Raw genomic sequence first — 12,180 nt, 5'->3', positions numbered from 1 at the left:
TGCCATCACTGTTGCTGATGCAAGGGTGGGGCCCATTGGGCAACTACTTCAGAGTCACAGGGGTAGGACTTGCTGCATGGCACCTGCATTAGCAAGATGATGGGACTATTGTAGGAAGCATGGCATCATCTCAGCAGTTCTCAGCAGTTCAACTTAATCTCATTCTCCTTTCTTTATTCTCTCAAGTCATAGTCAGCATCCCATACCCTATCTGTGGGGGAGTATGTATGTGAGAGATCTTTTTCCCTGCATCTTTTTTTTTTTGGCTTCTTGAATCACACCCGGTGATGCACAGGGATTACTCCTGGCTCTTTGCTCAGGAATTACTCCTGGCGGTGCTCAGGGGACCATATGGGATGCTGGGAATCGAACCCAGGGTGGCCACATGTAAGACAAACACCCTATCTGCTGTGCTATCACTCCAGCCCCTTTGCCTGTATCTTACTAAAATGATATATCCTATGAACATTTTGGTAGTTGGTTTGGGGCCACTTCTGGCCATGCTCAGGACTTGCTCCAGGCTTTGTGCTCAAGGGTCACTCTTGGCAGCAATAAGGGAACTATATTCAGTGTGGAGATGCCAACTAAGGCTGATCATGTGCAAGGCAAGTGCTTTTACCCTTGTACTATCTCTCTGATCCTCAAATTCATAGGTCTTTATGGACTTGCCTTTAAAAAAAAAACCCTTTAAGACCCATTTAATGAACAATACTGAGACTTTATATTCTAGAGTCACTGTTTGGAATGGGAAAGAATACAGACTTAAATAAAATTTCTTTGAGTACGTCTCTGTCTAGCAGAGAAATGGGGTAGAGACAAACACGGGGGAAAAAACAAAACATAGTAGAAAAGGTCATTCAAAATTGAATTTAAGGGGCAGGGGCTTAAGACTCTATGATATAGCATCTATGCTATGTGTGAGGCCCTGGATTCATTACCCAGTACTACAGATAAATGAAATCTACAATGAGTTGAGTTTATTAATTCCCCAGTATAATTCAGTATCCAAGGGTAAAGATAGTAAAATATGCAAAAGGTAAAACCACAGAAGCACCTGGCTGAGAATGGGAAAAGTGTTGAATTGAAGCTCCCTGAGCCCGGAAGCCTTATTGATCTTCTTTAAGCCATGCTCATATTGCCAGAGTTCCCTGCACAGAGAAGGGAAAACACTTGCCTTTAATCCACAATTCAAAGTAAAATTTAAATTCCAACAAGTTAGTTATTTTAAGGAGGGAAGTTACAAGATATTTTTTTTCAGACTGTGTCTTTTAACATCTGTTTCGAGTAACCAAACGTGCCAGGCTCCCATTTTCCATCAGTTTCTCTGATGGTGTAAATTGTTGTGAACATCGCATTTAGGAGCAAGAGTTGCCAGAACGTTTTTCACTCAGTCTGGTCACAGTTGCGGCTCGAGATCTAGAGAGTTTCTCGAGAACTTAGCTCAAGAGAGGCATTTAGGTTGCATGTGTGACTTGTTCTGTTAGTTCTTTTAAAAGTATCTATAGTCCACTGGCAGCCATAGTACAAGACGTTGTTTTGCTGAGTGAGGATCTGTTCTCCCCTATCTTTGGCAGCCCACCAGAGTCTAAGCAGCTCTTCAGACCTTTATTGTTATTATTTTTAATTTTTTATTTTTCAATGAGTCTCCTGCCCCCGCGCCTGGCTGTCCTCGTCGGGGCCTCTTGGAGGGGAGAAGGTTGAGTTTCCCTCCCCGCCCCGACAAGGGCTCCGGCAGCCAAAGACCTCCAGAACCAGCCACCACCATGCTGAGACCTCTGTCCGCACACATGAAGGTACCGGCAGAGGACAAAGGCGTGCGGGTCCCAGGGCTGAGATCTCCAAGCCTACTCGGATTGGGGCTGAGCATCCTCCACCCAGATCCTCCAAATTCCAGTAGGCAGGGGTCACACCCACCAACTGGCCCCCTGGCGCCTTGTAATCCCATCAACAGCCAAGACTCAGAGACTATAAAACCCAGCTCCCGGAAGCACGTAGCTGCGAATCTTATTATCTCATTCCTACTATGGACAAACTGGTAGGTTACCGAATGTAACCTGCACACATGGCAGAATCTGGCAAACTCCCCGTGGCGTATCAGATATGCCAAATACCAGTAACAATGATGGGTCTCATTCTCCTAACTCTGAAAGAGCCTTGAATATGGCACTTTTTTTAAAATCTCAGGGCTAGGACAAAGGAGACGTTACTGGGGCCTGCTGGAGGCAATCGACGAATAACAGGATGGTCATGATCGTGATCGTGATTTTTCAATGAATCACTGTGAGGTCCAGTTACAGATTTACAAACGTTCTTGCTTACATTTCAGTCAGACAATGATCAAGTACCCATCCCTCCACCAGTGCCTGTTCTGCCTCTGTGGCAAGCAATACCCTTTTACTCTCTCTTTCCTATAGGGTGTTGTGGTCTGCAGTGCAAGTATTGAATGGCCATCATGTTTGGTTCAGACCTTTAAATCTATCTAGTACATAGTGTGCCTCTGGGAAACACCAAACTCATATACCAGCCCCCAACCACACACACACACACACACACACACACACACACACACACACACACGTACTTAAGGTAACATTCGCCTTTTATTGGGATGTAGGACGTTCTTGTTTTGGTCCCTCCATCCTACTACACAGGTAGTTTCATAGTCTAAATCAACTCGAGGACTCTCTCAGCTAGCAGGGGCTGGGGGGCGGGGGCAGCAGGGAGGTGGCCCTTAGCATGGCCCAACCCAGTCTGGCTGCTTTGTTGACCTTGGCAGATCGAAGCAGGGGGCACTTGAACTCCAGTGCCAAGCACAGAGAGACCAGGGGCTCCTGCCACCCACGCACAGATCTCTCTCAGACAATTCTGTGGTCTTGAGCCAAGTCCCCCTCTGATTTCATGCCCTTGTTTGTAGGAATACAAAGAAACACTGAATCTTCCAGTTAATACAGCACCCCGCCCCTGCCCCCACCTCCTTCCTAGAGAGGGTAACCATTCCCTTGACCATTATAATGCATTTTCTGTCTCCAGCAATCCACAGTCATTAATTTCTGCTGCTGACGTCAGGAAAGAGGATTATGTGTGTGTCTGAAACTGTTCCCAAAGTGCTCATTAGTCATAGATAATTGAAAAACTGGTGGGGGAAGATTGGGTGTAATAGTAGCCCCGCTTGTGAGGCAGGTTACAACCACCAGATAATTGTAAGCTCTGGCTTTTGACCACTTACAACTGCCTCTGTCTGTCTCTGTGGGAAACAGTGGACATGAGCCCGGGCCCCCTCAGAGTTCTTGCTCTCGTAGACCCCCCAGGTGAGCGTGTACAGAGCAGGGACAGAGGCAGCAGGATTGGGAGACTAAGCAAATACTCCTGAGGTCTTTCCTGCCTCTGGTTGGGGGTTGGGGAGCAGCATTTGGAAAAGGTATGCAACATTCTCCTTGCTTTTATTTCTGTTTGAACTAGTTTGAAATGGAATGCAAACTCATGGGAGAGAAGATACACGGCAGGGAGGCAAGAGATGGAATAGAATTTAAAACACTTGCCTTGCTCACAAATGACCCTGGTTGAACCCTGGCACTGCATAGGGACCCCTGAGCAACACCAGGAATGATCCCAGAGTACAGAGACAGGAGTAAGTCCTGAGCACTGCTGGGTATGACCTGAAGACCAAATAAGAAAAAATAGGAGAAAAAGGATACACAGAGAGTCACAAGTACACTAATGTGGACCCTAATCCCAGTGATAACATTTGGGGATATTTTTTAGGGTATTTCTGAAAGTATATGAGCCTACTTTGTTTTTGGTATCTTTTAACAAAACATCACAATTGGATCAGATTCTGAAAACTATTCTGTATCCTGCCATCTAATTTAGTCTTGGGCTTCCTTCCAGATTCCTCATTTTTTCCTCCTTACTTTCATGGTGATGGGATCGGACTGAGTAGATGCTCCTTATATTTATTCTAACCAGATTTAAGGGGGAATACACCTTTGAAAGATGACACAAGAAACAGAACTTTACATATTAGCAAAAACAGAAAGGAAAACAATAATTTGGGGACCAGAGAGATAGTAGAGGGGATAAAGCACTTCCTTTACATTCAGCCTACCTGTGTTTGATCCTAGCACCATACAAATAGGGTCTACAGAGCCCGGTACTGCTGGGTGTGGCAAGAAGAAAGAGGGAGGGAGGCTGGGAGGAAGGCAGGGAGGGAGGAAGGAGGAAGGAAGGAAGGAAGGAAGGAAGGAAGGAAGGAAGGAAGGAAGGGAGGGAGGGAGGGAGGGAGGGAGGGAGGGAGGAAGGGAGGGAGGGGGGAGGGAAGGGAGGAAGGAAGGAGGGAAGGGAGGAAGGAAGGAGGGAAGGAAGGAAGGAAGGAAGGAAGGAAGGAAGGGAGGGAGGGGGGAGGGAAGGGAGGAAGGAAGGAGGGAAGGGAGGAAGGAAGGAGGGAAGGAAGGAAGGAAGGAAGGGAGGGAGGGAGGGAGGGAGGGAGGGAAGGAAGGGGAAGGAAAGAGAAGGGAATGGAGGGAAGGGAGGGAGATAAGAAGAAGAAGAGGGAAGAAGAGGGAAGGAGTAAAAGGAACAAGGATAAGATTTGTGTTTTTTCCATCCAAAGAAAACTTACTCCCTTACTGCCTGCCCCCCACCCCCCCACACACACACAAATATAAATGTACACAGTTGGTTCATCCAGCTTCTTTGTGGTGAGTCTTTAGATCTTTAAATGAAGTCATGTTACATGACATATTACAGCCTGTACATTCATCCAACTTGATTGTTTCAAAGATTAAGAACCATTTCCCATGCTAGCCTTTCTTTACATGGCACTTTTATCTTAGAAGGAAGGGATGTCAGAAGCTGTCAGGACGCATGCTCACTGCCTTAGCTCACATTCCATCATAGATGCTCAATGCCTCAAGCACTCTGTGCCCATGGGGCTCCCCACAGCCAACACATTTCTTGCTCTTCTGGCTTCCACTTGACAAAGTCTTGCAGCCCCCCCTCCCACTCCCATCCTTGCAGATCAGGTTCCACTGTCACCTTCCTGATTCTTGGCTCCCTGAGCCAACCTGATCATCCCTCTGCAGTGCTCCAAGGGCTCCACATGTGCATTACTTGTGCGGGACTGGGTTCTTGGCAGTGACAGCCGCACTTGTCCCAGGTCATTGTGTGGGCTTGGAGGTGAGAGGACTCTCCCTCTCTCTCTTTCATTCATTTGCTTTTGGCTCCAAGCAGGCAGAATTCTTGGGGGTGGGAAGAATCTCTCTTTATTTCCCTGTTGTTTAATAGTTGTTCACGTGTGCAAGAGAATAGCAGAACAAAGACGGGGGGAAAAAAACATAAATATGAGGACTACAGAGCTTTGAAGCCCACTGGGAAAATCTAATGCTAGGATTAATTTGAGTTTCTGTTCAAATAATAGCCAAAGGATGGGTATTTCAGAAAAAGTTGTCACAATGCATAGGAGCTTGCCTCCCTCTCAGTGCCCACTGTAACCCTGGGTATGGGTCTGGCTGATAAACTCAAAGTGTGATTACATGGCATGGGGGGGGGGGGGTCCAGAAAAGGGGTGGTCAGAGATCCCCACCTTTTGTTTTCTTCTTTTATGCCACGCTATTTCCTTTAGCTGTCTAGCACCACAATACTTGTTCCCGCAGGGAGCCCAGACACTCAGACACTCAGTTCCTGGAGGCTCTGGTTGGACTACAAAGAAAGGAGGTTAATCTGGGTGCATATTTATTTTCATTCCGAAACCATCGGGCTGGGGAGGCCTGGCTCACTGCACACCATTAGGTTCTATGGGAGCAGATGTTGTGACAGCTTTGGGGGTAGAGGATATTTTTTAACGGCTGCCATCTGTGAGAGCAATGGTAAGAGAGTGAGGCTGGAAGATAATACAGCCCCTTGCCTTGGTCCCCCAGCAGTGCTCTGGGACGATTGAGGACTTGGTTCCTATGACACAGGGTCACAGGATACAGCTGCCCAGGGCATGGTGGCCTGAAGGAGGTGGCAGCTGGTGGCTGCTTGTTCAGGGGACTCCCCTCAATGAGCAGAACATCTGGGAACCCAGGTGACAATATCTCCATATAATCCCATGCTCCCGACCTCCAGGCACCCATAGGATGCCCTCCATGTCCGACTTTATCACAGCTTGTATGTCTGCAGTTCAGCTCATGCCCAGAGCACTGCACTGCGAGGCCAGGATAGTCCCCGTCCTCATCTCTGCTCTTGAATTAGTGAGGTGACTTTCCCACCTGCTCTCCCTAAGCCCTACTGTCCCCAACTACTCTGGTTCCCATCTTTAAGGGAGCACAGGCCCATCCACTTCACCCTGGGCTTCCTGCCCATCCAGAGCTGACAGCAGTGGGCTTTATAGTTAAGTCCAAAGCCCTGATTTGCCTGTGTGTGCTCAATCCCTGCCCCCCTGCACGGGCCCCATCCCATTTATATTCCCGTATTCTCAGCCTTTGTTTCTTAGAGCTCGCTCCTGTTGCCACCTGAATTAAGAGATCGTTGTGTGGTCTTCCAGCATTCCCTGGAGTGAACTCAGCTGCCCCGTGTTCTGGCTCTCTCTGCTCTTACTAGGCAGGAGCCCGGGAGGAGTTAGCTCAGTCTCCTAATGCCTCTTAGGTCCCCAAGCTGTTTTGACTGAAAAGCCACACCCTTGCTATCAGCAGAAATGGGGGTGTAACTGACTGCCCCGTTTCCACATTCCTGTGAAGATGAGCACTTTATTTATTTATTTATTTATTTATTTTTTAATGAATCACCATGAGATTTGTGATTTGATGAATCACAGTTACAGACTTGCAAACTTTCATGCTTACATTTCAGTTATACCCTGATCAAGTACCCATCCATCCACCACCAGTGTTCCCAGTATCCCACCCACCACCCCATGCTCCCCACCCCCCACCTCCGTAGCAGGCACATTCCCTTTTACTCTCTCCTTTAGGGTGTTGTGTTCTGCAATGCAGGTATTAAGTCCCCGTCATGTTCGGTCTATAGTCTTCTTTCAGCACGTGTCTCCCATCTCAAGCGGGTCAAATGAGCCTTTTAAAGAAAATCTCATGTTAATGAGTTTGATGTTCAAATGGTGCTATGTTTCAAACTTGTATAGTTTGGGTATGTGCATGTAAAATTTTTTCTTTTAATCCCACCATTTGAGTTTTTTTGTTTTTTTGTTTTTTTTTTTAAATAGCATTATAAAGCTGGATCAATAGTACAGCAGGTAGGCATTTCACTTGCACTCGGCTGACCCAGGTTTCATTCTCAGCACCTGATATAATCCCTTCACTGTACCAGAAGCGATCTCTGAGCATGAATAAAACATACCTCCCTAAAGAAAACAAAAAAGTAGCATCATCTAAATGCCTGATGATAAATCCAGAGCCCAGGCTTTGGTGTTAAGAGTGGAGCATGTGTCATTGTGACTAGGAAAAATGGATTTCCCCATCAACCTAACTGCTCTCATCCCCCCGTCAATAGGGAAAGAAAGGGCACAACCCTTCCATAGGGTTTTTGTGGTCACAGAGGGAGGAAACAGTGAGGAAAAGTGCAAGTTCTGAGCTCGGCTGAGCAGGATTGCTGTTCCATGCTACGTATCACAAGGTGACATAATTTAGAGGCTGTCAGAGCCAGCCTGCCCACAGCTAAGGCCTCTGTCCTCCTTTAGGTTTCTGCTGGTCTGGGTGGTGAAGTAGACAGAGGTTTGGATATCTTATCTTTGGATAACTTTCTGCTGCCCCTCCCTGCACTGTCATTTGGGGAAGCGGAAGGGGGGCTGGACACATATGGCAGTGTTCAAGGCTTACGCCTGGCTCTACACTCAGGGATCTCTCCTGGCTCACAGCAGTGTCTTAGCCTTACCCAAAAGGCAGTGTATTCAACAGAAGCCTTTTCGTCACATACATAAATAAAAATTTTCAGTATCACTGTATCACTGTCATCTCATTGTTCATAGATTTACTCCAGCATGCACCAGTAACCTCTCCTTTCGGCCTAGCCCTGAGATTTTAGCAAACTCTTCTTACTCATCTTTCCCAACGCTGCTGTATTGGAAGCTCTTTCAGTGTCAGGGAAATGAGGCCCATTATTGTTACTGTTTTTGGCATATTGAATATGCCACAGGTAGCTTGCCAGACTCTGCTGAGAAATTTTCAGTAGCCATATTATTTTTTTAATTTGCGAAATGAATTTTATTAGTTTTTTTTTTGCATCTTGGTAAGTATATTGTTTCAATGTGTAATTGATGTAAAAAAATTTTAGATGGTTTAAGTTTATTTTTCTCTTAAAATCTTGGCATTTTCTGTGTATTTTTAACTGAGTAATCTCAACTCAGAGACTAAATTTTTGTTGTTAGTATAGGAACAGATTTCTTAAACTAACATTGAATATAATTTATTTGTGCACCCAAGTTGTTCCAAGCATACTTCAGTTTTTTGGTAACAAATTCGAGATCAGTTTTTTGTTTGTTTGTTTTAATTTTGAGCTAAAACTCTCAGTGCTCAGGGGTTGCTCTCTGAAGTGCTCAGGGGACCCAGTGGTATCAGGGATTGAGCCCCTACCTTACACATCAGAGCATGCTCTCAAGACTGTGGAATTATTGCCATGTCCCCTAGATATCAACTTTTAAGTTGAAACTGAAAGTAATTAAGGTTTTCGAGACCACTGCTTGAAACATTCAACCCTGCCTTCCTGTTTGGGATGGAGGTCGGGGTTGGGCCATACCTAGCTGGGCTTAAGGTTTACTCCTAGCTCTGCCCTCAGGGATTACTCCTGCCAGGGCTTGGGACCATATGCAGTGTCAGAATCAAACCAGGGTTGACTATATGCAAGGCAAGCTCCTTGGACACTACACTATCACTCTAGCAGACCCTTGCCTTTCTTAACCGCCATCCTCCACTCTACCTTCATAGATTTGCAAACCCCCATGGGACAGTTAACAAGTGACAAGTACCTTAGCTCAGCGCAAATCGCTGAGCCCATGGGCCAAATTTAAGGACCTTATAGCTCCACAGGATCCAAGTGTACAGCTGGGCCCCTTGCCCCTCTTCTTGCCATATAGAAACACTGTCAATGCCATGGCAGGCCCATAGGCAAAGAAGGAGGACTCAGCCCTTGAGTCCTAAGCACCTGTGAGCAGATGGATCCCTTCACTCCATTTTCACTTCTGTGCTTCTCTCTGTGTCCTGATCTCATCTCACTCACTGGGTTGGAGGCCAGGACTGCCTTTGACAGGAGCCAGACACCCACGCAAAGCATGGGGATCGATAAATTCTTAACTGAAGGCCTGACTGACTGCAGGAATTCAAGGTCACTTTAAATACCAGGGTCGCCGCATTGTGCAACTTGAAAGAACACCGTTCAGCTTGTGCTTGGTGGTTATGCAAGGAGCAGCCTTGGGAAGTTTACAAGGCTTCGAGTGAACTCTTTATTTCTAACAGAGAAACGTTTAAGAAATTCTCGATTGGAACGTAATCTTTTCCTCCCATGTCATTGGGTGGAAAGCAACTGAACAAACAATTTTTTTTCTCTCACCTTCCTTTGGAATATGTTCATGTAGGTAGGGGTGTGTGTGTGTGTGTGTGTGTGTGTGTGTGCGTGCACACTTGCGTGTGTGCATGTGGACAGCACTGCTGGGTTAGAAACAGTTAGACCGTTTTTACAGTCCTCCTGTAGCCTCTGTGTTTACATCTTTTGGAATTGCCCATGAATGGAATCTTTCTGCAGTCTGAAAGCTGCCTTAGAGCTCCTGGCTTAGTTTAGCACCCCAGAGCAGGACCCACACACTGAGGACATTGCACCTGAGTCTCCAGATGAGCACAGGGGATGCTCTGTGGCCACATGGGTTCTGTCTTTGTGACATTGAGAAAGGGCAGAAGCAAGCTGGGGAGCAGAGAGGTTTTCTTAAGAAAACACCGTGTTTGCTTTTGTGTTTTTCAAATTGACAGCTGTTTGTTTTCCTCCTGTCTACCCAGGAAACCAAGTGCTGACTCCAGGAACTTCTCTTGGAAATGGGCTCACAGCAGAAGCTGCAAGAGACCTTGGCCTTCCTGCTGGCCTTGCCGTGGCAACCTCCCTGATAGACGCGCACGCAGGAGGACTAGGTAACCTTCTCCGCACCCAGCACCAGCATGGAGCTCCAGGGGAAGGTTCCCCAGCACCCAAGATACCGCTTCTCTGGTTGTAAAAGCAAAGCTCCAGGGCTGGTGATTCAGGATATAATTGTAGAACATTTCCTTAATTATAAAACTTAATTATGGTGTTATTAATTTTCCACATTAGGGGGAAAATGATCTGAATAACTGGTTAATTCTTTGTTTACCAAACATTCAGAAAACACATATAAACTTCCTGCCAGCCTGGGTGATAATAGGATCCTTACCTGCACTCTTTATTTCTAAGGGGACTCCAAAATCCTTCTATGGAATTGGTTTTCTTTCTGTTTGATTTGAACCTATAGCTGATAACTTGAGTTTGATCTCGATTTCATCGCCCTAAACACTCACAAGCTTGACATTCAAGCATTAATTTCTGCACTTATCAAGGACTCATTGCATTCTTGAGATCTGGTATTAGAGGACAGTGAATTTAAAACAAAATCAAACCCAGATCCCAATTTCTAATGGACAAACATGTAATGAGACAGAAATTCAGTAAAGTGCAGGGGTTCTTTCTTTCCTTCATTTCAATATCTCCCTCCTCTGCTTTAACCTTTCTTTCTACAGTGCTTACAAAAATTCTAGTTCCTGCTTCACTGGATCTATTCAGTAGGCCATGGCCATTGAATTTTTAAAGTAGAGTCCATCGGAATAGAAAATCCCAGGGTGCATGTTATCTGGTAAGGGTAAACACTAATTTTTGGGGTGTAATGTCAGTTTTTTGTGCTTGTGCATGTATGTGTAGAGGTAGGAGAAAAATGAGATTCTTCCTCTTGATCCGAGTCCAAAACACTTCTCTTGTTCATACTTTATATTGCAACAGGTGAGACACCTTCCAGATTGTTCTTTGATACTGAATTTTATTCCTGAAACTTTGTCCTTTTCTATGTTTGTGTTCTTTTCTCACCTGCATTCTCACACACATTTCACTGTCCAGGGTAATTGGTCTTCAGCTCCCGCAGTTGGCTAATTTTAACCCAAGGACCCCTTTATCATATGGTGTTTCCCCCTCTTTGGAGCTTTTCATCAAAGATTCATATTTATTAAGAGACTCTCTACATTGTACTGATTGGAATTTTTACCAGCTCCCATTGAAGAAGTGACTGCGTTGTGCTGTAGTTCCCGGCATGCTAGCTTAGTTTGACAACTATACTGTTCTCCACTAGCTCCTCAAATTGTGTGGGGATCTCCCTCTTGCTCATGTGGCATCCCCTGTGCTGAGCCCTATGTCTGGTTCGCATAGAAGATTGATAAATTGATTAAGTGAAGAAAGTTGCTGTAAGGCGAGAACATGGTGAAATGTCAGAAACCTGTAGAGTGAAGGTCAGTGCTCCCTTAGGCACTATCGAATTCTTCTACCTAGGCTGTGGCCTCGCAGAGCACCCTGGCTCTCCTCCATCCCTGCCCAGGACTCTTATTCATCTTTATGTGTCTAGGATCTCACACGGTACCCGAGACTAGCAATTGACCCATTATCCGTGGGGTCTGGCTGAACGTTAGATCCCTTATGCCAGGCAGGTGTGGGCCACGTGTGCTTTAGATGGCAGTGCCAGGATTCTGGATTCAAGAATAAGCATAGGAAGAGCATGTGCCGGAGCTAGACCTGGAGCGGTCCCATCCCCTGGCTATTGGGCCATGCAGCTTCCTGGCTGGGACATGAATCTTTGCTGTCAGGTTTCATGAATTATGTCCGGGGTAAAGGCAGGGATTGCCACATGTGGATAATCAGAGGGCTGTCCCCTGGGGATCCTGAGGCATTCTGGTCTCCTTGCCCACTCCCCAGACCTCTCTGAGGGATGAACCCAAGCACACGTTGTGCCCTGAACAAGGGATTACAGTAGAGGAAGTGACATTCTTCAGAGCACCTGGTCCTTGTGATGAGCAGAGGGCTGTGTGTACTGCTTGGCAGCCAGGCTGCACAATGGTCCTCTTTCCCTCACTTAGAAATGATCGTGTGGCAGAAATTCTACTTTGGGCAGCCTTGGCTGAGACCTTCTGTTCCCTTTAAAATACAAATGCTTTT

At 46.2% G+C, this 12,180-nt stretch overlaps 1 protein-coding gene across 4 annotated transcripts in view; it reads left to right on the top strand.

Annotated features, from left to right (window-relative positions):
* Nucleotides 1–12,180, top strand: part of FGGY (FGGY carbohydrate kinase domain containing) — a 475,385-nt gene that overhangs the window by 220,314 nt on the left and 242,891 nt on the right. For all 4 annotated transcript variants that reach the window (XM_056122278.1, XM_056122274.1, XM_056122275.1 and 1 more), the window contains one exon: nucleotides 9,975–10,103. In XM_056122278.1, coding sequence (XP_055978253.1) covers nucleotides 9,975–10,103 — 129 coding nt within the window. The remainder of the gene's footprint in view (nucleotides 1–9,974; nucleotides 10,104–12,180) is intronic.

The sequence above is a fragment of the Sorex fumeus genome, unplaced genomic scaffold (assembly GCF_029834395.1).
Source record: "Sorex fumeus unplaced genomic scaffold, SorFum_2.1 ptg000045l, whole genome shotgun sequence".
NCBI classification, from domain to species: domain Eukaryota; kingdom Metazoa; phylum Chordata; class Mammalia; order Eulipotyphla; family Soricidae; genus Sorex; species Sorex fumeus.
The sequence above is the reverse complement of the archived record's forward strand: the minus strand, read 5'-3'. Positions and strand labels throughout refer to the sequence as shown.